The sequence below is a fragment of the Loxodonta africana genome, chromosome 1 (assembly GCF_030014295.1).
Source record: "Loxodonta africana isolate mLoxAfr1 chromosome 1, mLoxAfr1.hap2, whole genome shotgun sequence".
Lineage (NCBI taxonomy): Eukaryota > Metazoa > Chordata > Mammalia > Proboscidea > Elephantidae > Loxodonta > Loxodonta africana.
The window spans coordinates 98,345,927-98,372,823 of NC_087342.1; the positions used below are offsets into that span (position 1 = coordinate 98,345,927).

The 26,897-nt window shown below is 47.5% G+C and overlaps 1 protein-coding gene across 5 annotated transcripts; it reads right to left on the bottom strand.

Annotated features, from left to right (window-relative positions):
* On the bottom strand, positions 1–25,474 carry ETV7 (ETS variant transcription factor 7). Of its 5 annotated transcripts, none has more exons than XM_023546337.2 (8): positions 24,659–25,470; positions 22,229–22,364; positions 18,593–18,757; positions 16,655–16,780; positions 14,094–14,324; positions 11,871–12,013; positions 10,321–10,421; positions 1–10,206 (listed from the first exon to the last, which is right to left on the bottom strand). In XM_023546337.2, the coding sequence occupies exons 1-8, from the start codon at positions 24,698–24,700 to the stop codon at positions 10,089–10,091; spliced, it is 1,062 nt and encodes a 353-aa protein (XP_023402105.1). In that variant the 5' UTR covers positions 24,701–25,470; the 3' UTR covers positions 1–10,088. The 5 variants fall into 5 exon arrangements, with proteins under 5 accessions (XP_023402105.1, XP_023402115.1, XP_010587537.1 ...); XM_023546347.2 differs by lacking the exon at positions 24,659–25,470 and adding an exon at positions 19,663–19,715 and having other exon boundaries at positions 22,229–22,337; XM_010589235.3 differs by lacking the exon at positions 14,094–14,324 and having other exon boundaries at positions 24,659–25,474.
* Between the last annotated feature and the right edge of the window lie 1,423 nt (positions 25,475–26,897).

Sequence of the window (26,897 nt, forward strand, 5' to 3'; positions counted from 1 at the left end):
ACTATAAAACTTCTGGGAGAACATGTGAGTTGAAAATGTGTTGCAACATCAGGGGGAGGAGCCAGAAGGAGAAGAAATGCTGTCACCACTAGGACCCTCAGTGACAAAGGGGATGGGTCACCAGTATCAACCCAGGCTTCCTGCAATAAAAACCCAAGACATGGCAGGGCCACCAGGGTTTTAAAAGCGCTAGATCTGGAATCTCCCTGAAAGGGACAAAGATTTTGTCAGCAAGAATCAATATAATGGAGACAATGGAGAATAGCTAATCATGGTCATGGGTTAACCCTGTAAGTGGAGCACCTGGTGGGGACAGTGACCGTCATTTGTTTCATTTATGAACATCTTAGTATACTCATTTTTTTCATAAACTATTTACTATTAATACTAATGTAATCTGGCAAAAGCAAAAAAATCTTTTTGTTTGTTTTTAAAACAACATAGCTGGTACTTTTCAACCCATGAGAATATACCTCCTGCTTTTTTAAAATTCTTTATAAGAAAATTCATGTTGACCTACATAGATTTCAGCAACCCACCACTTTTCAGAAACTTAATTTCTGTGTAAGAAAAGAATGTGAACCCGGAGCCTCACCTGGCCCCAGGTGTGTAGCAGGTGCTCAACTAATGCTCGTGAAATGAAGGAAGGACAGAATCAATCTCCTCTTTGCTCCTGGCACCCAGATGTCCATCCCCTGACTGGGTCCTAATATGCCTGGGAAGATCGGTGGAGTTCACTGCCAGGCAGGGTGCAGAGCTCAGGGATCTGGGCTGGCGGACTGTGCCCAAGCCCCACTCCTGGCGGTGATGATCTCAGCTTCGGGGAAGATTCATCACCCTGAGCTAAGGCATAATCCCTGGGATACACAACTACTGACAATCGCAACAAACCAGCAGGCAGGTGCCAACATTGTAACTGGAAGAAGTGGCCTCTGAATCCATCCTCTTGTTTAAACCTCTTCATCTTAGCCCCACAAGCAAGATACCAAGAAGAAATGAGGGAACGTTAGGAGCCAGGCGACTGGGCTGGGCTATGGGACCTTGGGCAAATCACTTCCCCTCTCTCGTCTGTTTCCTTACCAATAAAATAGGGGAATTCACAAGTTCATTTCAATGTCCTTCCCAGTCCAGCTATGGGGCACAAGGGCTCATCCTGGAGCAAAGTCAATGGGATGGAACCATCTCAGAGGGAGATGAAAGAAGCCAAGAATTTTCCTACTGAGCCCTTTTTTTCCCCCAAGGCCACCTGCCTGGTCCCTACCAGTGTGGGATTGTCTCAATGTTACAAAAAAGGCAGATTAAGGGCCCTAGATGACATCAAGCCAGGGGCTTCCCTGCTCCTGAGCGGCCATAACTTTGAGTCCCAAAGTCCTATAATCTTATCAACTTCTGTACTGTGACCCATGGCGGCCCAGACTCAGAGCAGGGGGATTTCCTGAAGCAGCCGAGGTAGCTTCCTCCTTCCAAGAAAGACAATGTGAATCCAAGAAGTTCTGCTTTCGATTAAGTGAGAATACTTCTTCCCTGACCATACCTGGGACATTTGAAAGGGCAAAGGCTCTGATGCCCTCTCGAGAGGCCCCAGCCTGTACTTCCGGGTCAGGGAGCAGAGCAGAGAAGCTGAACGAATAGGACAGAGGCACTTTCATTCTTCAGAGTACGTTTCGATTTGTAGAGTTTTTTCAGCTAGCACTTATTAAGTGCCCCTTACATAACAGGCATATAATAAGCACTTCACAAATATTATCTTATTGAAACTTTCTAGCAAGTCTGTGAGGTCAGGTCAGCTAGTAGCATCCCCATTTTACAGATGAGAAACCTGAGGGTCCAAAGAGACAACTTGCCCAAGTCATACAGCAAATCAGTGGAAGAGACAAGATTTGAACCTGGGACTAACTGACCAAAATACTCTTGTCCTTATCCTCCCTTCCCTCCCCACTCTCCTTCCTAGTTATCAGAACTCCTTCCCAGCTCGGATCCCATCTTCTCCAGGGAGCTTCCATGGCTGCCCCTTCCGCCAGGGCCATTCCTGGTCCCAAGTGAGCCTTGTCCTGAACTGTCAGGTCTCCTTTTCTGTTCACAAGATCTGTGTCTCTAAAGAAATGTCCATAACTTGAGGTCTGTGGCAGTGTCACTTCCCTCTCTTTCAAGTGCCAAGCCCAGGGCTGGACACAGTAGGTGCTCAATTATCAATTTAATGCCTTGCTGAGTCCCAAGGCCCTAAAAGTTCTCAGCCCCATGTTAGATGAGCCAGGATAGGCACTCCAGGGCTTTCTGAGCGTAAATTCCAGGGGGCCAGGGTGGGCTCATATACTCATCCTTCTGTGATGCTCACCCCATCCTCCTTTCTTTTTATCCCTTTAATCTTCTTTGTTTTTTAGAATATGTTCGTTTTATTTACTTTTTGTTATAATTTAGATGAAAGTTTACAAAGCAAATTAGTTTCTCATTAAGCAGGTAATAAGCAAATTGTTTTGTGACATCGGCTGCCCAACCCCATGACATGTAAACACTCTCCCCTTCTCCACCCCAGGTCCCTATTTCCATTCGTCTAGGTTTCCTGTCCCTTCCTGCCTTCTCATCTTTGATTTTGGCCTGGTGTGCCCATTAGTCTTGCATACACGATTGAACTACGAAGCACACACCTCGCCTGTGTTATTGTTGACCCTATACACCTAGACCTGTCCAATCTTTGGCTGACCGGTGAACCTCAAGAGTGACTTCAGTACCAAATTAAGGGTGTCCAGGGTTATCCCTTTAATCTTTTTTTCATTTTGTGAAGGCTAAGGTTTTGTGTCCACTTGGCTAGGCCATGATTCTCAGTGGCTTGGCAGATATTTTATAATCATCTTCCATTTTGTGATCTGATGTGAGCAGCCAATCAGTTGAAAAGGGATTTTCCTTGGGAGTGTGGTTTGCATCCAATATATATGGATGTCCAGCAAAGCTCACTCTCTCTGCTGTCTGAACTGCTGATTTTGGGTTCGTCAGTCCTTGCAACTACATGAATCAGGAGAGGCCTTCAGCCCAATCTCTGACCCATGGATTTAGGACTTGCCAGCCTCCACAATTGTGTGAGCCATTTCCTTGAAATAAATATGTATATACTTCACTGATTTTGCTCCTCTAGAGAACCCAGCATAAGACATTTGGTACTGAGAGTGGTTCTAGAGGAACAAAATCCTAAGAACGAGTTTTCTGAATTGGTTCTCAAGTCTGGCTAGTCTTAAAGGGGCTGATGACTCTGCCTCCAGTAATAAAGAAGGCACTGCTAACCCATGGCTAATCCAGAAATATGCAATATATCACCACCAATAGATCAAATACTTATGACAGACAAGGCTCTGGATGATTGCATATTTGATACTTTTTCTACAATTTTGTCAGAATGAGAAGTATAGGGAGGCTTCTTGGTTGGTCCTGCTTTCACTAGACAAAGTGGTGAGAGAAAAAAATGAGCTCAGGGCTTCAGAGTTACAGCTGAAGTGCTGCATAAAAGATTTTAACGTTGCCATCTGTGCCCTGAAAGAAAGCCTTATTTCTTGTAGTAACAGAGCTGATATTGCTGAAAATCAAACCCAGAGTCTTTTTGTAAAATTGGCTGCGTTACAACGCCAATTGAATTCCCAGCCTCGAATGGTGTCTGCAGTTAAAGAAAAGGCATTGATTGGGAAGAAATGAGATCCTGAAACTTGGAATGGGGACATATGGAAAGATAATCAGAAAGCAGGGGACACTGAGCTCCTAAATTCCATTCAATCACTCCTGCCAACAGACCCAGGCCTCTTACTTACATCTGAAGAGATGACTCCATCTTTGTCTGCTAAGCTACCCTCCCCAGTAAAATCATTATGCCTTCCACCCACATCTGATGAGATTAACCCCGCTGTGCCTAAAGAGTCTTTGAGATATCACCTGAGGCTTTGCCTGGGGCATCACCTAAGGCAAATCCTTTACAAGATATTGCTGAATGTGCCCAGGACCCACCCCCACCACCCATTTTTGCTTCTAGACCTATAACTAGACTTAAGTTCCAGCAAACCCCAAGAGGTGAAGTACAAAGTGTGACCCAGGACGAGGTATGCTATACTCCAAAAGAAATGCTTGATTTTTCTAATGTATACAAACAGAAATCTGAGGAATATGTGTGGAAATGGCTAGAGGTTAGAAAAGGATCTAATCATTTATTTGATTGGTTTACTGAAGCATGGATTAATCAGTGGCCTTCACTAAATCAAGTTGAAATGCCAGACCTACCTTGGTATACCATAGAAGAAGGTATCCAAAGGCTTAGGGAAATTGCATGTTAGACTGGATTTATCAAATTGGACCAACAGACCCACCCATTGAGTGCCCAAAGGACACAGCTTTTACCACAATGGTGAGGAACAAATTTGAGAAGGGAGAACCAGCATCCTTGAAGACTACTGTGAATGCTATTTTATGTAAGTCAGATTTGACAGTGACAACTACTCTAACTGAATTAAGACATGGAAATACAATGGGGCTGATTGGATCCCATGGTGGTAGTGGCCAAGTGGTGGCACTTAATTGACAAAGGCAATGTGGTTGTGATGACTGTAATGGACAGCAGAGTTAAAGCAGTAGTCAGAATAGTCTGACTTGTATGGACTTAGGGCATAGGCTACTTAGTTATGGTGTCCCTAGGAGTAAAATAGATGGGAAGTATACTAAATATTTACACAATCATACAAGTGAAAAAATTCTAGGCCAAGTGAATGACAGTCTAATTTGAATCAGCAGAACAGAGAGTCATGGCCCCTCAATCAATTCCCAGACTTGAGCCAGTTTACAGACCCACAACCCCTTGAAGGAAGGATTCCACCACATTACCAAAAATTTATGCTGTTAATTTTTCTCCCACCTTTCCCCAAAGGGATCTACAGCCTTTTATGAAAGTGACTGTTTACTGGGGAAAAGGAAATAATCAGACTTTTGGGGGATTTCTGGACACTGGCTCTGAACTGACATTTAATCAAGGAGACACAAAATGTCACTGTGGCCCAACAGTCAGAGTAGGGATGTATGGAGGTCAGGGTATTAGTGAAGTCTTAGCTCAGGCCCATCTCACAGTGGGTCCACTGGGTCCCTAAATCCATTCTGTAGTGATTTCCCCACTTCCAGAATGTGTAATTGGAATAGACATATTCAGCCACTAGCAGAACCCCCACATTGGGTACTTGGCATGTGGAATAAGGGTTATTATGGTAGGAAAAGCCAAGTGGGATCCATTAAAACTGCTCCTACCTGGGCAAATAGTAAACCAAAAACAATGTCTCATTCATGGAGGGATTGCAGAGATTACTGCCACCATCAGGACTCGGAGGATGCAGGGGTAGTGATTCCCATCACATTCCCATTCAACACATCTATTTGGCCTGTGCAAAAAACAGATGGATCTTGCAGAATGACAGTGAATTATTATAAACTTAACCAGGTGGTGACTCAAATTGTAGCTGCCATTCAAGATGTGGTTTTATTGTTTGAGCTAATTAATACATCTCCTGGTACCTGGTATACAGATATTAAACTGGCCAATACCTTTTTCTTGATTCCAGTTTTGAAGGAACACCCGAAGCAGTTTGCCTTCAGCTGGCAAGGCCAGCAATACACCTGCACTGTCCTACCTCGAAGGTATATCAGTTTTTCAACCCTATGTCATAATTTGGAAACCCTGGTGGCGTAGTGGTTAAGTGCTACGGCTGCTAACCAAAGGGTCAGCAGTTCGAATCTCCCAGGCGCTCCTTGGAAACTCTATGGGGCAGTTCTACTCTGTCCTATAGGGTCGCTATGAGTGAGAATCAACTTGATGGCACTGGGTTTGGTTTTTGGTTTGGTATGTCATAATTTAGTCCAAAGAGAACTTGCTCACCCTACCTTTCCACAAGACATCACATTGGACCATTACATTGATGACATTATGCTGATTGGACCTAGTAAGGAAGAAGTGTTAGTGACTCTAGACTTATTGGTAATACTTTTACATGTTAGAGGGTAGGAAATTAATCTGACAAAAATTCAGGCACCTTCTACCTCAGAGAAATTTCTAGGGGTCCAGTGATGTGGGGCATGTTGAAATATTCCTTCTAAAGCAAAGGATAAGTTGTTACATCTTGCTGGGTCCTCCTACAACTAAAAACAGGCCCAAAACAAGAGAAGGCTCTGCAGCAGGTTAGGCTGCCATGCAAGCCGCTCTGCCACTTGAGCCATATGACCCGGCTCATTCTTGAAGTCTCAGTGGCAGATAGAGATGACGTTTGGACTCTTTGGCAGGCCTCCACTGGTGAATCTTAGTGCAGATCCTAAGGATTTTGGAGCAAAGCTCTGCCATCCTCTGCAGATAATTATTCTGCTTTTGAGAAACATGCCTTTGGATCACAATAGGCAAAGAAAGGAGTTACTGTATTGGCTAGTGGGACTGTTCCTGATTACCAAAGGAAATTGAATTGACATTACATAACTGAGGTAAAGAAGATTTTGTCTAGAATGCAGGAGATCCCTTAGGATGTTTCTCAGTGCCACCACGTCCTGCGATTAGTCAGTGGAAAACTACAGCAACCCAATTCCAACATGACTACTAATGGCCCAGACCCTTCAGAAATGAAGGTTTGGGTCACCCCACCAGGCAAAGAACCACAACCAGATGAGGTGTTTGCTGAGGGCAAAGGGAATACAGAATGGGTGGTAGAAGAAGGTAGTTCTAAATACCAGCAAGGACCACGTGACCAGTTGCAGAAATGAGGACTGTAATTTTTAGTATTTCTTCCTTGTTTTGTTACACATGTATGTGTGTGTATATGTATGTACGTATATATGTATGTATTGCAAACATCTTTCTTTCCACCCTTATTCCATTACTTATAAAATATAAGATGTAAACAGGGTTAGTGCATTTTTGGTTGTATGCATGCTGATTATATCATGTTTAGTTGCAAGTATGACTTTATAATTGTCTTCATTTAGAGATTATGTACATTTTAAGGAGATGCCAGTTGACAAGGTGCCAGTTGACAAGGCGTGGACTGTGATGGTTAAGGTTATGTGTCAACTTGGCTAGGCCATGATTCTCAGTGGTTTGGCAGATACTATGTAATCATCCTCCATTTTGTGATCTGATATGAGCAGCCAATCAGTTGAAAGGGGCGTTTCCTTGGGGGTGTGGCTTGCATCGTATATACATGGATGTTCTGGGAAAACTCGCTCTTTCTTGAGCCAACATCCAACTCATCATCCTCTGACCTCTGGTTCTTGGAATGTGAGCCAGCAGACTGCTCTCTGACCTGCTGATTTTGGGTTCATTAGTCCCTGCAACCACATGAGTCAGGAGAAGCCTCAAACCTGATGTCTGACTCATGGATTTAGGTCTTACCAGCCTTCACAACTGTGTGAGCCATTTCCTTGAAAATAAATGTTGGTAGGTAGAGACAGAGAAACAGATTGATAGAAAAACCCATTGCTGTCAAGTTGATTCCTCCTCATGGCAACCCTACAGACAAGAGTAGAACTGCCCCGTAGGGTTTCCAAGGAGCAGATGGTGGATTCAAACTGCTGACCTTTTGGTTAGCAGCCGTAGCTCTTAACCACTTCGCCACGAGAGCTCCATAGAGATATAGATGTAAAACCTGTTGCTGTCATGTCAATTTTGACTCACAGCGACCCCATAGAACGGAGTAGAACTGCCCCATAGGGTTTCCAAGGAGGACTTGGTGGATTTGAACTGCCAACCTTTTGGTTAGTGCCATAACTCTTGATCAGTACGCCACCAGTTTCCAGATGTTATACATGCTTCACTGGTTTTGCTTCTGTAGGTAACCCAGCCTGAGATACGCATACACCTTTCCCCTCAACACTTTAAGAACTCCTTGTCATCTGGCTTCTCCTCCCCCCCTACACCTCCTTTCCCTTCTTGTCCTAAATTTTCTCCTTTTTCCTCATCCATTTTTTCTATCTACTCAGTTATCTTTTTCTTCATTTTTCTTTCCCCACCCCCACCCAGGGTAAACCCTCAGAGGCTGAGCCATTTGGGTGGGGGAAGCACAGATATCTCTCAATTCAGCTGGGGCTACTTCCTGCATACAAAGGGAAAGGTGGCGTGGTCAACGCTGTGGGGATTCATTCACCAAGGAGAAGCCACTGTTATCGAAAGTGGTGCCTTCACAAATTAGAAAAGGCACTCACTCTGGGTGGACCAGAGCTTCCAGCTTGGAGAACCTGACCTGGCTGGATTTTCCATTCCTCTCACCCTCTGTGCAGTGCACAGACCCCACAACTATATGCAGGAGCCTGCCTTCAGGCTGCTTGGGGATGCCGCAGGGTTTCCAGTGTCCTTAGCCCTGAGAGCGGTGAGTTCTCTAGTTCCAACAGCAAGATGCCTTAGAAAAGCCTGTGATATTGGGGAATTTCTGTGCCTTAGGGTCTACAGTGAGACAGGCCTAAGCTGGAATCCCAGCCTGTTATTTACGATTGTGTGACTGTGGGCAAGTTCTGGAATCTTCTTCAAGCCTCTGTATTCTCACCTGTGGAATGGGAGTGGCAACACTTACCTAACATGGTTGTCTGGAGAAAGGACGAGGAAAATCTGTAGCACAGTGCCCAGCACAGTGAAAGATATATATCACCCGCCAGGGCAGGAAGTGGGACTGGAGGCCCTGCTGAGCCACTGGAGGCTATGTCGGCTGCTTCTCTGTTCCTCTCATCTTGCCCTGAGGTTTTCCTGAGCCATTTTCTGATAATGCCCCCCTTATCATGCTCCATCCTTATTCCAGGGATGGATTACCCAATAAGCAAGGTATACATGGGTTTACTTGTGCTTACTTACTGATCTGTAGTGCACAATTTCACCTGTTTTCACCACATCAAAGATTGCTAGTTAACCTGCCCTGATTATCTTCCTTTGCTCTCCCTGTCAGTTTCCCTCCCCCACTGAGTGGACACACAGATGTGAGGGGGGTGAGGAGGGGCTGTGGCCTTAAGTACATGTGAGGTGGTGTCTATACCCATGGCTCTCAAACTTGAGCAAGCATCAGAATCCCCTGGACAGCTCCTTGAACCTCAGATTGCCCCGTCCCAGAGTTTCTGTTTTATCAGGTCTGGGCTGGGGCCAAAATGTTGCATTTGGAATGACTTCCCAGGTGATGCTGATGCTGCTGGTCCTGAGAACCACTTGTTACACAGTCACAAACCGTGAAAACAGAGACATTTAACCAAGAATCCAGTCATGCGGGGCTTCCTGAAACATCTGTGTAGAGACAGGAGGTGCAAGGAAGCCAAGGGGGAGGAGGATGGGGTCCTGATCTTCATAGGGTCATAGTCACACAGTCATAAAAGGACTGAAAACTGAGGGCAAGGTGGCTAGGCCAGGTCAAACGATAGACCGCAGGGACAGAGAGGTAGGACCATGGCCTCTGTTTGGGAAGTCCCCAGATACACTCAGAGGCTATAAAAGAAAACTCAGTTCTGGAGAGGCATCCCAGCTCTGCACATTCAAAGTGCCTATGCCTCAGTTTCCCCATCTTTAAACCTCAGAGGGTAGGTGTGTAAATTAAAGGAAATAAAATGTATGTAGGGCCCTTAGCACAATGCCTGGCACATAGTAAGCCCTTAAGAAATGTCAACTACCATTATTATGTACTATGTACTTGCATGAATCAGCCTCCTCAGCGTGGGTGTTTACGAGCATGACCCTTTCACAGAAGAGGAAAGTTGAGGCTTGGTGAGGGACCTCACTTCCTTCAGAGAAAACTCAAGGGATTGGCTGGATGTTCTTTCAGCATCTGGTTCCCTCTCCCAAGCTGGACGGGTACCCTGTTTAGCCCCAGGACTGCCCTACCCAAAGGACGACGCCACCCACTGTCCTGGAGGTGAGGACCTCTCCAGCTCTCAGTCCTCCTGGGTCCCCAGGCAGCTTTGAGCCCCTGAGACTACAACTATGATACCATGAGTACAAAATACAGCTGGGGATTCCTGCTGCCCCGGCGAGAGAGAAGAGGCTGCCACGTGGCTGCCTTCATGGGAGACTCAGTTTCTGCCATGTTAGTGCCAGGCACCTGGAGGAGTCCACCCGCCCCTCATGAAGAGACTTGCAGCATCTCATCCTTGAAATCCATCCTGTCCTGCTCCTGGCTCTCCGGCTGCTCCAGACAGCTACCCTTGTCCTGGGCCATCTTCCCTGGTGTCTTCAGAAATCTGGAATTCAGGCCACAGCTGCAAATTAGCCCCCTGCCCCAGCTGCAGGGGGCTCCCAACCCACATGGCCACAGACTCGCTTCCCCTTTTCACCTTGGCCCCCAGGCCACTCACCTGAAGAGAAGTTTCTGCCCAGGTTCCTTCTTAATGATGTTCAGCTTGTAGTAGTGGCGCAGGGCACGTGACATTTTCTCATAAGTCATGTTCATCCGATTCTGGAAGGCAAAGCAGCCCCATGTCACCATCTCTTGAGTTTGGAAGAAGAAAGACAGGAGAAGGCCGGGGAAGAAATAATGTGATGGTGCTCTCACTTGGACTTTAAGGCCCAGCTCTACCACTTGGAAATTGTGTGACCCTGGATAGGTTTCCTTACCTCTCTGAGTCTATTTGCCAGCAAATGAGGATAAGAATATTGCCTCACGGCTTTGTTGTGAGGATTACATTAGTTAATCCATGGAAGTACTTAGCTACAGTGCCCATTATGTAATAAGTGCTCATTATATGGATTTCCTGCTTTCTGGGCCTTGGTTTCCCTCTCTGTACTAAAAAGAGATTGGACCAGATTAATGCTTCCCAAACTGCAGTCATCTGCATCCTTCTAGCCACCAGCACTACTAAAAAGGCAACATAATAAATGGAGCACAAAGCCAGGTAGCCTGGGTTCAAATCCCTGCCATGCCACTTACTGGCTGCAACTTTTGGACAAGTTGCCAAACGTCTCTGCGCCTCAGTTTCCACATCTCATAATACCTACCTCGCTAAGTTGTTGAGAAGATTAAATGAGTTAATATAGGCAGTGCCTGGCAATCAAATGTTATACATTTTTAGAAATGCTATATATTGCTAATTATCATTATTGTTCTTAATATTTTTCTTTAAAAGACTCATTTTTTTTTTTAATATAAATAAACTTATTTACAGTGAAACCTGTGAGAGCCAGAACCTGTGTAAGGCGGAAACCTGTCAGAGAAGAAAAACTCAAATATTTTCCACTAAGAGACAGCTATAGAAAAGTGGCAAAACTGCACCCTGTCAAAGGCAGAAAACTTTCGAGATCCGGAAAAACAAGGCAGACCTGTGGAGTTTTGGCTCTCACAAGTTTCACTGTATAAAAAAAAGATATTTTCTTTATAACACCACTGTAAAACATGAAATTAATATGGTAGGTAAATTTTTAAATCATAATTCTCACTAAAATAAATGTTTAATTATTAAAATTTAGGGTAGTCAACCTAAACTCACAGACACTCATTTAGTATGGGCATTCCTCACGCTGTGAATGCTGGTTCGGTCATTCCCAGGCCGTTCCAGTCCTGATTCCCATGTTTCTGCCCCAGTTTCCCCCAAGGAATCAGCTTCTTCATCTGGCCTAACAGCCCCACAGCTTGTAAATGTGCTTCGCAAGGCTCAAATGCTAAGTAAAGTGGGATTAAGCAGTTAGAAGGCAACATCCCAGAGTTCCACCTACGTTCCCCATCCACAAAAGGTAACTGCAAGTTTTTCAGTATCTTCCAAAGTAAAATGACCCTGGCACTTTTGGGGCTGGTGGTGAAGCCCAGTCAGCTGAGGACTGTCCTCTAGTGCCGAGGGGTCTACTCTGAACCTCTGCCCCGGCCCCTTCTAGAAATGTTGAGACTGTCCCGCCTGCTGGAACCGAGGTTCACCTTGTGATTTCCCCAGAGTCTGGCAAGTCCATTTGGATCCACAACACGAAATATCTTGGCATCTTTGTCTTCCCACTTGATGTAGGGTTCGTACCTGGTGTCAGATAGGAGCTGGTACACGTAATCCCACAGCAGCCGGCAGTCTGCAATGTAGCACAGGGGATGAGGACAGGATGTGTTACTGGTGCGGTGAGGACTGGACAACCTTGAGTCTGGGGCCCTGGGAACACCGGCAGGGTGGTGAAGACAATGGTATTAACAGAAACAGCTGTTTATGGAAGTTCATTACTCATTGTCTCATCCAATCCTCATAACTCTAGGAGGTGGGTACCTTTATCCCCATTTTGTTGTCGTTGCCGTCAGTTGCTGTCCAGTTGGTTCTGGTTTATGGTAACCCCATGTGTGCAGAGTAGAACTGCTCCATAGGGTTTTCAAGGCTGTGACTTTTCAGAAGCAGATCACGAGGCCTCATTTCCAAGGCACCTCTGGGTGGGTTTGAATCTCAACCTTTTGGTTAGCAGTCCAGCACCTAACCATTTGCTGAACTCCTAAGTGGCAGGCAGGACAGGGAGTCTAACCCAGTTCTGCCTGATGCTAAGGCTGGGGCACTTTCATCCAAGGGCAGTATGAGCGCAGACTGGGCAGCCGGAACCCTGCCTCTACGTCCCTCTCTGCCCTCACCCAGCCACTCAGCCACCTAGACCTGTATGAAATCAGGATTGCAATGATCATCCTATCTACGCCCCTGAAGGACAGTGGTAGTTCAGTGGTTGAATTCTTGTCCTCCATGCAGGAGACCTGGGTTTGATTCCCGGCCAATGTACCTCATGCACTGCCACCACCCGTCTGTCAGTGGAGGCTTGCATGTTGCTGCGATGCTAAATGGTGTCAGCAGAGCTTCCAGACTAAGACAGAGCAAGAAGAAAGGCCTGGTGATCTACTTCCAAAAATCAACTGATGAAAATCTTATGGATCACAACGATCAGATCCTGTTGCGCATGAAGTCACCATGAGTTGTGGGCCACCTAGATGGCAGCAAACAACCACCACCATCTAAACCCCTGTTGGTGAAGTTCTGGAAAATTAAACATGCCATTGTGGAGGGCAAGTGGGCAAAGGGAGCCCGGAGCAACTGTATAAGCTTGAATTCTAGTACCTGGACTTCTTGGCTGAGTGATTTAGGGCAAGTCACCCTACCTCTTCCAAGCCACCACTTCCTCATATGGGTGGTGTAAGTAAGTATCAATGACATAATAGACAAAAAAAAAAAAAATTAGCATATTGCCTGGTACAAAGTAAACTCTCAAAGAACGTTAAAACCCAAAAACCCAAATCCAGTGCCATCAAGTCAATTCCAACTCATAGCGACCCTATAGGACAGAGTAGAACTGCCCCATAGAGTTTCCAAGGAGCACCTGGCAGATTTGAACTGCCAACCCTTTGGTTAGCAGCTGTAGCACTTAACCACTATGCCACGAGGGTTTCCCAAAGAATGTTAAGTATTATTATTAAAAAGATCAAATTGTATTTTCAGTGATTTCCAGTCATTTCCAACCTGGAAGCCAGGCTTCTGGCCCTCTACGGTGCCTTAAAATAAATGTGGTATCCCCATCATGGCTAGAAAGCATCCTTCAGAAAGGCAGGCAGCTTATCTGTTAGTTTGGTTGTCTGTCTGTTAGTCCTTTAACCATGACTGTGGAGTGGAGCCAGGCTGCCTGGGTTTACATCCCAGCTCTGCCACTTGCTGTGTTATCTTGGGCAAGTCACTTAACCCCTCTGAGCCTCACAGTTTCCTTATCTGTGAGATGGGGCTAATTATTGTACCAATCTCAAAGCGCTGCTATAGGAATAAAGTTAATTCAGGTAAATGCCTTAGAACCATGCCTGACACACAGTAAGCACTCAATTATTTAAAAATAAACAAAGTTTAAAAGAAAAGAGGGGAGAAAACCTACTTTGTGTCAATTTGAGTGTGTGGCAAAGACTGGCATCGGCTCAGTTTTGCTGAACTGCCCCTGCCCTGGAAACGGTGGGATTGGCTCTCCTGGGCAGCACCACCACGCCACTATAACCAGATTATAGCCAGCACACAGGGCTGTCAACCCACCTCCTTAGAATAATGTCCAAGGTTAAAACAACCCTCTTGCTTGTCACCCGTGACCCCTGCAGGACTCGGCCTCAGCACACCTCCCTCCTGGCCAGGGGAACGCAGCCCCTACTCACCAGCTATCCTGCCGTCAATGGGAGCTGGTGGCATGGCAGGGCAGGAGCAGACTCCGTCAGGCCTGCAGCCAAGCTCTGCACAGCGAGATAAGGTGAAGGACTCCTCCCTGCCAAGGGGCCACCTGGCCAGGCTGGGGACATCCAAGTGGCTCAAGGAGCTGGCAACCCCCAGGTCTGGTGGCTGCTGTAGGAGGCCCCTCCGGGAGGCCGCCTGAGAGGCCCTGGTCCCCCCTGCAAGCAGATGAGCATGGTTGGTTCTGCAGGCCCAGAGCCTCCCCGACCCCAGGGCCCTCAACAATACGCCTCGGAGCCCCCTGGGCAGCACTCCTAATGCTCTTCCCTCATCCAGTGGGGTAAGAAGTTCAGGGAAGCAGTGGAGGGCAATGAATGAGGGCCAGACAGCCTGGTGTTAACCCCGGCTCCAGGGAAAACTGCTCACAAAGTCAGGTCTAGAACCCAAGTGCCCTGTGTTCTAGTCCAGTGTGTCCTCTCCCTTCACCCAAAAAATATTTATTGAGAACTTCCTATGAGTCAGGTTTTGTTCTAATGGGGGATACATCACTGAACCCCAAAAATCTTCTGCCCTTCTAGTCTAGTGCAGAGAGATAGGTGACTTAAATAAAAAAGGAAATGGGAACAGTATATAATATATGGGCAAGGGGTGGGGGGAATAAAGTACCATAAGACAGGTAAGGAATGCCGGGACAGGAGCAGAGGTTGTAATTTCAGAGCGGTTGATGAGGGAAGGCTTTGATGACATAGTAACATTTGAACAGAGCCCTGAAGGAGGTAGAACAGTCAACTACGTGGGTGTATGGACGAGATGAGAATGCCAGGCAGAGGGAGTAGCAACTGCAAAGGCCCTGAGGCAGGAGTGTCTCTGCTGGCTAAATGAACAAGGACTCCAATGTGGCTGGAATTCAGCATGAGCAAGGGGAACAGCCATGAGAGAGAAGGGCCAAGGGTGGGAGGTCATTGTAAGGATTGTGATTTTGACTCCGAGCCGGGCAGGGAGATTTTGAGCAGAGAAGTGACATGATCTTACTTAAGTTCTAAAAGAATCCCTCTGGCTGCTGTGTTGAGAATAGACCATCAGGAGTCAAGGGCAGAGCAGGGAGTCCACAAGGAGGTTGATATGTTCCTCCAGGCAAGCGGTGATGATGATGAGGGGTGGACCATGATGGGCAGCAAGAGAGGTGTGAGAAGTGTTTGGATTCTGGAGAGATTATGAAGATAGAGCCAACAAGATTTGCTGACCACTGGCTGACTGAGACTAGAAGAATCCCAGTGGTCATGGTCTCCAAACCTTCTGTTGGTCCAAGACAGGAACTATTCCCGAAGCCAACTCATCAGACATGGAAGGGACTGGACAATGGTTGGAGAGAGATGCTGATGAAGAGTGAGCTACTTGTATCAGGTGGACACTTGAGACTGTGTTGGCATCTCCTGTCTGGAGGGGAGATGGGAGGGTAGAAAGGGTTAGAAACTGGCAAAACGGTCAGAAAAGGAGAGACTGGAAGGAGGGAGCGGGCTGACTCATTAGGGGGAGAGTAAATGGGAGTATGTAGTAAGGAGTATATAAGTTTATATGTGACAGACTGACTTGATTTGTAAACTTTCACTTAAAGCTCAATAAAAATTATTTAAAAAAAAAAAAAGATTTGCTGACCACTGGGATGAGGGTGGGGGAAAAGAGAGGAACAAAGATGACAGCCAACAGTTTGGGCTGAGCAATCAGAAGAATGGAGCCACCATTTGCTGAGATGGGGAAGACTGAAAGAAGAATACGGTTGGGGTAGGCCTGGAAAAGGCAGGACATCAAACATTTGGTTTAATTGTCAGGGTTGCAGTCCCCACAGGACATGCAGTACGAGATGCGCAAGTCTGGCGTTGAGAGGGGTGTGGCCTGGAGATACTCATATGGAAACCATCAGCACTCCATGAGATCACCCAGGGTCTCAGTGTAGATAGAGACGAGGTTCCCTGAACCTGGAGTACCCCAACATTTACAAGTAAGAGAGAAGAGGAGAAACCAGCAAAGAATGCAAAGCAGGAGCAGCTGGTGGGGTAGGAGGAAAACCAGGAGAATGGGGTATCCTGGAAGCCAAGGGAAGGAAGAGTTTCATGGGGAGAGGCGGAGGGCTAATCTTGAGGTTGAAGACTACCAGAGGTCACAATAAGACAATAAGAGTGAACATTCCTACATTCAGATCCCTGGAGACCTTGATAAGAGCCATTTCAGTGGAGCAATGGAGCTAAAAGCCTGAGAAGAGTGAATTTAGGAGAGACTGGGAGGAGAGGAAATGGAGACATGAAAGAGACATCTCTTTGCTGAAGGGGAAAGTAGAGAAGTGGGGAGATGAGAGCTGGGCCTCTCAGGAAGGGTTGCCAGGAGCATCCCCAAGGCCAGGAGGTGAGAGGCGAGGAAGCAGGGCTGGAAGGAGATGGGGAGCTTGCCCCACACCCACCGCCTCTTTCATTACTCTGTTTTGAGGAATCCCTGCTCTCCCAATGAGGCCAATATGGGGAAAGTCTCAGAGCTCCATGAAAAGCCTCCTCACCTTCCAGGAGGCTAGGAGGCTGCTGTGTGGGCATCTTCTGCCTGAAGATCGCTCCAAAAAAGGGTCCGCACACCAGGGCTCGCCGCTGGGTCTTGATGTACTGGAGCAGCTCGTACAAGACGTCACCTGTTCAGGGGGTGGGAGGGCAGACTGCTGACGTAGCTGGGTGGGGATGACCAGCCACAGCCCCCTGCTCCCTGCAGTCACCTGCCTCTCAGGGTGAGGGCTCGGATCCTGACAAAGCTCCTAGCAGGCTGAGGCTGGGCAGGGCCACTGTCGCCCTTTTGGTGGATAAATACAAAAGACATCCCTTCTTCTTTGTGGATGCAGCTCCCACCAGGGCACGTAGCTTGGCAAGGTCAGGCTGCATCTCAGCCCCCACGGGCCGAGGGCCTGTGTGCAGTGCACAAACTGTACAATTGTACATGTCCCTGGGGGGCGGAGACTGTTCTTCTAAGGCTCACTGGACTTTCCAAGCTTTATGAAAGGACCACTCCTGCTTTCTAAGGAGCAAAACAGTCTCAGACGTGTCTTTCCAATGCCTTGTTCTTTGGAGACAGAACCAGCCTCTTCCTACAAGTTAGGAATTAGGGGCCCCGTCCATGGGCCCAGAAATCTCCCTTGACTCACATCTTTGTGCTTAGGTCTGCTGGTGGGGGAGTAAAGAGGGGAAATCCCTAGGTAGAGTGCCATCCTGGAGATCCCGGGCAGCCAAAGGGCTAAGATGTAGGCAGCGGGCCCTTGAGGCTGACGGTGCACTCGTAGGAAGTAAAAGCAGTGAGCATAGAGAGAGAAGGGACCAGACCCAAGCTCCCCTCTCCCAGCCTTGCCTCTGGCAGGACTGTCACGGCTATAGGGCAAGGCTTGTCTAGAGACAACTCTCGGCCCTCTGCCTACCTCCACCTCCCTCCAGAGCTCTTAAATCTAGGAATTACATCCCAACGGCCACTGAGGGAGGCTTATAGGGGAAGTGTGTGATACAACATGGGATGCGATATGGGACTGGCCGCAGGAGTGTTAGGAGAAAGGAAGTAAATAAGAATTTCAAGAAAATCTCTTTGCCACATATATCATGGGCTTGCTTGGCCAAAAGAAGGGTGGTATGGAAAACATGAGTGCACAGTATTCTTTAAGAAAAGACATCAAATCAGCAAGAACACTGAGCGCCACCTGAAATCGGTCCAACTGTGAAGCAGGTGTGATTCTCGAGGTTCCTGGAAGGCTCTGCTGCCAGCTACCATCCAGCCTCTCCCTGCCCCACCCAACTCTCTGCTGCTTGAAACACCTTATTAGAAATTCACGCCGTTTGCCTCAGACCTAGTATCTGGTTAAAATAAAAAGTCCTATTGCGAGCCCTGGCGATGTGTGTAGTGGTTAAAAGAGATCGGCTGCCAGCCAGAAACTCTGCAGCTCGAATCCCTATGGAACAGCTCTCTGCCCTATAAGATTACTACGGGCCGGAATGCACTCTACCGAAAGGGGCTTGTTTTTTTCGTTTGTTCCTTGGCGGGGAGGCAAGGCTTCAACCTTTATCGGTCATTTATACCTCAGTGTGACCGAATATTGTTTTTCTCTAGATTGAGGTTTGTTTTTTAGGAGTGGGGCAGGGAAGAGGACATGTGAGGCAGTAGGGTGGGAAATGAGAGGGGAAACAAGGGCCTCGGGAAGGGGAGAGGAACGTGAATGAGTAGAAAAGGCCCAGAGGGCTCTGGAAAAGAAGCTGACAACTCGACTGCCTTGCAGAAGACCTCTCTGCCTAGGAACCACCAGGCAAAGATTAGAGAGAGGGGTATCCTGCAACGCTGGGAGGTGAGCATGACACCCCCAACAAAGCCTCCTCGATCTCCCTCCCTGGGTCCTCACGGGCCACTTGGGACGCCCTGGCCTATTCGGGTTGCCATCGGAACGTTTTAGAGCAGGTCAGCGCGTTTCCCCGACCTGAAGAGGGCGCGCGGTGCCGGAAGTCCTCCTTGGTGAGGATGCAGAGGGCGCGGCCATTCATCTGGAACCCGTGCTCACCGGTGCCCGGCAAAGAGTACTCCTGCTCCGCCCAGCGCAGCCAGTGCAGCACGTCCTCCCTGCTCCAGAGCGCGGGCTGGATGCCTGGAACCGGCAAGGACACGGGCTGGGGGCGGGGGCGCCGGGCTCTCCCCCACCAATCTCTCAGGGCTCCAACTTCAGGTCCTCATTTGATGTCACCTCCCCAGCGCAGCCTACCATAAACACACCCTCGAAACGGATGCTCTGTTGCCCTTCCCTCCGCCCACATTATTTTTTCGGTCATGTGTCCTGTTCTTCGAAATTACATTTTACATTTGATGTAATTATATGTTTATGTTTAACATTGTATATGTATTATGTATGTATTCATTTCTTTAATTATTGGTGCTTGACACAGGGCCCAGCATGCATAAAAGTTTAACAAATCCCTAAGGAGTCTACCAGCCAGAGAAGCCTCCCCCGTCTCCTTCCTAGGATGAGGTTAATAGCCGTGACTCCCCTTACCAATCAAACCAAATTAAACCTCCGGGGTCTTCACGTGCAGACCAGCCCACGGCTTCGCCCTCTCTGCAGTAATCAACTGTATTTTCAGTTCCTTTTTTCACTTTAACCGTCTTTGTCTCTCAAGACTCCAGCCTGGTATCACCTTACTCTCCCTGCCCAGTAGCCTGCTAACTGGGGCTTTCCAGCCTGGCCAGTTCCCAGCTTCTAGGACAGATCTAGGCAAAGCCTCCAGCTGGGGCAGCAGGAGAAGCTGCCTCTCCAGGTCACAGTTGGAGGGATAAGATGTAGGCAGTGGGCGCTTGAGGCCCAGGGTGCTCACAGGAAATAGAAACAGGGTCAGCACCTTCCCAGACCCAGAGTAGTGTTGGACATGGGGGCTCCCAGGCCCCTGCCCCCTCCCCAGCTGCATGGCCCCCCACTGCCCTTATCACTGGACAGAGAACTTCTTCATGGAGTCAGTGCATCCCCACTGGACTGTCAGCTCCATGAGGCACAGACCTTACCTGTGTCTGTTGTCTCCCAGGCACCTGGAGCATGCTCCGTAAACATAAAATGCCTAAAGAAGTGGGCAGAAGCCACACTTGTAAAAATTGTATCTATTAATAAATTCCCAGAGACTCTCTAAAATATGTGAACTTGAGCAGGGGCAGGTAAATTCTGTTCAAGCTTCCCAAAGGCCCTTTCCCCTTGTTTTTATATTTCCAGAGAATTGCAGAGAGGTGCCATCCCTCCACCTGTGACATCTGGACACAAGAGGTGGCACTGTATATCTCCTGTGGCTTATTCACAACCAGGAGCTCTGAAAGTCAATTTCAAAACCCAAAGCCACCTCAGCTCTCTATATCTAACAGTCGGAAGTTCACAGAGCTTTTCTATGAGGAATCAATAATCCACCACTACCTCCAGGTGCTGTCCAATCAACTCAGACTCACGGCAGCCCTATCCATGTGTGTCAGGGTAGAACTGTGCTCCACAGGCTTTTCAACGGCTGTTTTTCTCTAGATCTCCAGGTCTTTCTTCTGAAGTGCCTCTGGGTGGACTTGAACCTCCAGCCTTTCGGTTAGCAGCTGAGTGTGTTAACCATTTGCACCACCCAGGAGGGATAAGTTCCAGGAAAATGAAGAGAGACCCAGGATGGAGAATTAAGAGTCCTGGTTTGAGGCCCAGTCTGGCCATTAGCATCAATCACAGTTGACTCTCTTGCCCTCATGGAGCCTAAGTTTCTGTCACTGAATGAGGCCATGGTGGTGGCAATCTCTAAACAACCTCCTGTCTCAAAGTTCTCCCAAGTCATCCCTTGAGGATGCATCCCCTCCCCCCAGACTCACTCCCTGTGACTTCACCCTGGGTCCTGCAACTGGTCTCCCAGCACCAGTAGCTGCTGTCCTAACCTTGCAGCTGTGTCCTTTCATAGCTCCTGACTCACCGCAGCTCCAGGAAGACCCTGAGGGACACAGACCATGGGGTGGGGGCAAACCCTCTTTCACTGTCATTTTTTCACAGAGCACAGTTGTGAATTTCCTGTTGTGAGTCGGGGGACCCTCTGCCAGAGCCCCTGTAGATCCCACCCCTCCATCTCAGGCCAGTCCTGTCACTTGCCGCAACCCTAGAATTACAATCATCCTCAGAGTGGACTTTCCGCAGCTCTAGTACACATCATGGCTGGACAAGCAAACACTGAAAAGTGAGCACTACAGGAAAATCACATGTGTGTTCCACTTAGCTCTGACTCACAAAGCTAAGCGAGACTTGTTTTGTCAAACCAGCCCTGACTATTAGAATGGAAGCTGGAGGTGGAGGAGGGAGAGGGGTGTGTGACTGGGAATGAATGGCAGAGAGATGCCTACGAATGTGAAAAACAGAGAGCTGATGTCCCCAGTTATGTGTTTCTAGGAATTTGTTCATTTCACCTAGGTTATTGTAGCTACTTCTTAATTTTCAAGTTTTAAGCATTCTCTAACTTGGCATCACATTATAGAACATGTGGATTCTTGTACAGATTTGATGTCAGCAGTTTGCCTATTTGGGATGTTGTTGACAGGAAAATGAGTCATTTAGTGCACCCTATCTCTTAAGATTGTTAGGTAAGTGCTAAGGATCAGAGCTGTGTTGTCTGAATGTTCTCAGAAGTTTCAATAAGTATGAGTCATGGAATCTAAGATGATGGGTACAGGCGCCTCCTGCCAGCAGCCAATACCACCTTGCCAGCCATGTGAGTGAGCTACGTTGGAAGTGGACCCTGCAGTCCCTGTCAAGCCTTCAGATGTCTACCGGACCAGCCAACATGGACTGCAACCTCATGAGGGGCTTCCAGCCAGAACTGCCTGGGCAGCCCACTCCCAAATTTCTGCCCCAAAGAAACCCTGCCAGATAATAAATCACTGCCGTTGGTTTAAACCACTAAATTTTGGAATGATTTGTTACGCACCATTAGAACTAACACATCCTGCTCTAGAAATGTGCTTCTCGTCATAAGAGTGTCGGGCTCTACAGCCAGGCACCTGGGCTTGTGTCTACAGCCTGCTCCATGGTTATGTGTTTCCTCAGGCAAGAGCACTACTTAGAAAAATGAAACGAAAGGATATGGCCAATACATGTCTTATGGGTGGATTTGGCTGTGCTACAGCTTCTTCTTATGCTTCTCTGTCATTTCCCAATTTTTTGACAATAAGTATATGCTACTTTTGTAACCATAAAAATTAAATATAATTTTTAATCAAATATAATTATTTAAAAGAGGGGGCTCTACACATATACAACTGTTCGCTGTTTGGTCTATTCTGGCTAATGTCCCCAACTCTTGGTCTTCAGGGTGGAAGGCACCCAATAGCTCATCCAATTCCAACTCTCACCTTACCAATGAGGAGCCCACCCGCCCCTCATGCTTGGCCATGTCAGCTGTATGATTTCTCTGCATGTTTACCTTCTCTGACTCCCTTGCGAAGGGAAAGTTAAAGGAAACCCAACAAGGAAATAGCAAACTGGAGGGAAAGTAATTCCTTAGATAAGAAGAGTTTATGCCTCACATTAAAATGCTGTAAAAAATCAACTGCTCTTCCCTCTACTCACGGAGTCTTCCGGGGAGTTTACACATCCTCCCCTCACCCAGCAGGTGGACTTGAGCTTCACATCTGGCTTGGGCCTGGGTGGCTGGGGGTGGCATGTCTTCGGCCGAGCTTAGAGGAGAACCAGCCAATGTTGCCTCCTAGAGAGAGGAAAAACCAGTCAAAGAAGAGCACATGGTAAAGGCTCAATCCAACCCCCAATGCCATCGATTCCAACTCGTAGCGACCCTATACAACAGAGTAGAACTGCCCTATGGGATTTCCAAGGCTACAAATCTTTATAGAAGCAGGCTCCCACATCTTTCTCCTACTGAGCGGCTGGTGGGTTTGAACCACAGACCTTTTGGTTAACAGCTTAACCACTGCATCACCAGGGCTCTGCAAAAGGCTCACCTGTAAATGTATAAGAATTATTTTTAAAAGAAAAGAGCGTTCATCGCTTGCCAATAGATTGTGTCTGCCTTAAAAGTAAGAAGCACATGTGTCTTCATCTTGCTACCATCCACAACTTGTACACAATGGATATTTGATAAAGGTTGAGTTGAATTTCATCTTTCCAATTCAAGCTTTATCATGCATATGCCTACCCCAGCAGAGGAATCCCTTGCTAAGACTTGACTCATAAGCCTGAAATCTGAGGACCTGGGAATGCTTATTGGAGCCTGTCCTTATGAAAGGATATAAGGTAACCTGAGGGGCCAGGAGAAAAAGACCTTAAATCAGAAATAAGCAAGCAAACAAAGGTGAAGGTAAAGATGGTGATGGGAAATTTGGCAATGGTATGGGTGACAGTTGCACAATGATTAATGTAATTGATATCACTAAATTATACACCTGAAAAATCTTGAATTGACAAATGTTGTGTTATATATGGAAACCCTGGTGGCATAGTGGTTAAGTGCTACGGCTGCTAACCAAAAGGTCAACAGTTTGAATCCACCAGGCGCTCCTTGGAAACTCTGTAGGGCAGTTCTACTCTGTGCTATAGGGTCACTATGCGTCAGAATCGACTCAGCAACAACAGGTTTGGTTTTGGAGGTTTTTTGTTTTTGTTTTTTTTTTTTTGATGTTATGTATATTTTTACAACAATTTAAAAAAAGAGAGATTCTCAGACAAATTTCCAAACCCCATGGTCCCCCACCAAGTGAAGTCTGTATCTTCATAATTTTACAATCAGCATAGCCCATAGAGCTGATTTGGTTCATCCGTCAAGATGAGGAGATGAGAAAAACGACAGATTTTATAGGCACAGGAGGCTCCTGGGGGCTCATGGCCGGTCACAGGCTGCCACACTGTGAAGTGGGAAAGTGAAACCAGTTCCAGCAAGAGTCATTTGTTCACTCTGGGATCTTCAAGAGCTTTACATTCAGCTCTCAGTGTCTGAGGAGGCAAATCGGCAGCCAAAGATTTTGGACCTGGAGACAGCAAACTCCAGAAGCCTTAGCGGCCACAAAAGAAGAACACTTTTTGGGGTAGTTCCCACTTCATTTCTGCCTACCCCTCCCCCCCCACAACCTTCTGTTGCTGAACCAATTAAACCTAAGGAGCTGCACTCAGCAGTGGGGCGGGGGGGCGGGGGGGATTTCTCTGGCCCCTGCTGGAGAAGAGGCTCTAGACCAGCCCATCCTTGGCCTAGGTAACTCCTCACCTATTTCTCCATCCTCTTCCAAGCAAGAGGAATGGGGAATTCTGGGTCGTAACTACCTGGGAAATGCCAGCCAGGTTGCTGAGGGTCAGAGTTCTGGGTTTCAGCATGAAGGACAGGGAGGGGTCTCATAAAATGGGTGTGGATCTTGGAGAGAGGGTTGTGAAGAAAGGCCTTAGAGGTGGGAAGGGGGTCTCTAGGGCAGTACTGAGGCTCCCTAGGGAATGGAGAGGGGTTCTAATTGGGTTTGCCGGATGGGAGGACCTGGCTTGTGCAGGAGCTGCCAGGGACCTCACATATGGCTGGGGCGGGGCGGGGGGCAGGAGGTAAGGAGGCTGCAAAGAGTCTGGAGGGGCTATATGTAGAGAAGCCTTGGGTTTTGGAAAGGGAGTAGGGGACACCAATGTCTGGAGGTGGAATGGGAGTGGAGGAGATGGATGGTGAGATCTGGGAATGTGTTCACGTGAAATTCCAGCCAGGGAAAAACCAAAACAAACCCACTGCGGTAGATTCCGACTCATAGCGACCCTACAGGGTAGAGGAGAACTGCCCCATAGAGTTTCCAAGGCTGTAATCTTTACCGAAGCAGACTGCTTTATCTTTCTCCCCCGGAGAAGCTGGTGGGTTCCAACCACCGACCTTTCGGTTAGTAGCAGAGTGAGCACTTTAAAGCCAGGGAAAAGGTCTGATAAAATGGATATGAAAATTGAGGTGATGGGGAAAGAATGGGAGGAGGGAGGGCAGGTGGCTCCACGCGCTCTTGCGTGGTTCAGCCGCCAAGCTCTTACCTGCATCACAGGTGGAGGTGAGGGAGCCACCCAGCCTTCCATTGTGAGCGCTCCACTGGTTGCAGCTCCAGAGAGCCCTGGGCTGGCGCTCCCGGACCCTCCTCCCTCAACCACTTAACTTGGCCGGGAAGGCCGGGAAGGGCGTGTGGGAGGGAATCGCTGTGGAGTAGGGCGGAGGGGTGTGCGCTCCGGTCCGTGAGCGAGCAGGCGCACAGGGAGCTTCGGTAACGCTATCCTTCCGGGAAATGAAAACGAAAGAGCGGGATCCGGCTTCCACTCCCGCCCCGGCGCACTCGGGGTAGGGTAGGGCAGCAGCAGGGCCCCGGAGTTACCCGCTTGCCGGCCCGGGAAGCGTCGGTCCCGCTTGCATTTTCCCGCCGGTGAACAGCCCCTCGGGCAGCCTGGCCGGGGCCCCCAGGGGGATGGGATGAGATTCTGCAGGATTTGGGGAGCCGAGGTAACCCCTGGTCCGGGACTCGGGGTGGCAACAGACTAACTTTAATGTCGCTCCCCATGTGTCTCTGCAGATGGATAGAAGGGGGCTGCCCTTCCCTTGGGTCCGCCTGGACCAGGTGCCCCTCCTTTCCTTCCTAGCCCCAACCCAGCCTCGATCTCCCGTTTCGCCGTGTGTAAGCCGCTCCGCCCCGGGCCTGAGCACCACCATTAGAGCGGCTGTGGCGTTGCTCCTGGCCTGGGCCCCAGCATCCAGTGGATCCGAACTGGCATCTTTTCCCAGGCGTGTGCTCCAGGCGTGGTGCCAGCCTACCCATCACCCCTGTCGACCTGCCTCAGCTCAAGGCATGGTGCCAGCCTACCCATCACCCCTGTCCACCCGCCCCTTCTCCCCCTGCCTTGACGGGAAGCTGAGAGAGGTTTTAAGAACAAAATCAAACCAACACACACACCAAATAAAAGAAGGGAAAAAGCCTTAATAACCTTTTGCTGAAAATCTGAGGGTGTAGACAGGTTATAAAGAAGGCTTCAGCATAATAATGAGCTCCTAAAAATCAATAGGAACCAGGCCAGCAACCCAACGGAAAAAACAAGCAAAGGATATGAATAGGCAGTCCACACAAAAGGAAATGTCCCTGAACATAGAAAAGATGCTCAGACTCACTCATTATAAACGATGTGCAAATTGAAGTTACTCTGAAATATCGTTTTTTACCCATTAATTTGGCAAAAATTCAAAAGTTTAATGACACGATCTGCTGGAGAAGCTGTGGGAAATAGGCCTTTCACTGGGCTGTCAAGTGGTAAAAACGCCAAGGGCAGTAGGGCAGGATCTAGCAAAGTTACAATGCATTTACCTGTGACCCAGCAATACCAGCACCAGAATTTTATTCAACAGATATACCCCCACATATCCCAAATGTACTTGGCTCTTTATTTCAGCATTGTTTATAATAGCAAAGTATTAGAAACAGCCCAGATGTCCATTTAAAGGGGACTGATGAAATAAATGCTATGTGTCAGAATCGACCCTCAGCAATGTTTTGTTTTTTTTTTTAATGGGATGAAATAAGTAATGGTACGTCCATTTGACAGAACACAGTGCAGCTGTAGAAAGCACGATGAAGCTCTCTGTGGACCACAGCAAGCTCTCTGGGAAGCAGTACAGTGTAGCACTTAAGAACCTGGACTCTGAGCACAGCCTGCCTGAATCCCAGCCTTTGAATCCTGGCTCGGTCACTAGTAGCTATGTGCCCTTGACCAAGCTATTTAACCTCTGTACTGCCTCTCTCAACTAACTGCTGTCTCGGTTTGCTTAACAGTAAAATAGAGCCAATGATAATAATACCTACCTCATAGGGTTGTTATGAAGAGTAAATGAGTTAACATTTGTAAAACACCTAGAACACTGCCTGACCATCATAATAAGTACAACAGTATTTAAATAAGCAAAATATGCTAAGCATAAAAAAAAAAATCAAGGTCCAGAGCAATATGTATTGCATGCTACCTTTTATGTAATCAGTATATATTTTATAAATATATATTATAGGCATATAATATATATTTATAAATATATATATGAATATACATTTAACTTAGGTTTTTATAAAGAAAATTCTGTAAGAATATGTAAGAACTTAATAAACACAATTGGGACTCAAGATAGAAAAATAGAGCAAGAGTTTTCACCATACACCTTTTTTTTTATTTTGATTTTGAACTGTCATGGATTGGATTGTGTCCCACAAAAACATGTGTATCAATTTGGCTAGGCCATGATTCC

What these genes read in the sequence shown, in the direction of transcription:
- ETV7 (XM_023546337.2), bottom strand. Translation starts at nt 24,700, where the DNA reads ATGGAAGGCTGGGTGGCTCCCTCACCTCCACCTGTGATGCAG. An exon ending in CATTGACGGCAGGATAGCTG is followed by an intron (nt 12,014 to 14,093) that starts GTGAGTAGGGGC and finishes GCTACATTGCAG; the next exon opens with ACTGCCGGCTGCTGTGGGAT. An exon ending in GACTCTGGGGAAATCACAAG is followed by an intron (nt 10,422 to 11,870) that starts GTGAACCTCGGT and finishes TTTGCCTTCCAG; the next exon opens with AATCGGATGAACATGACTTA.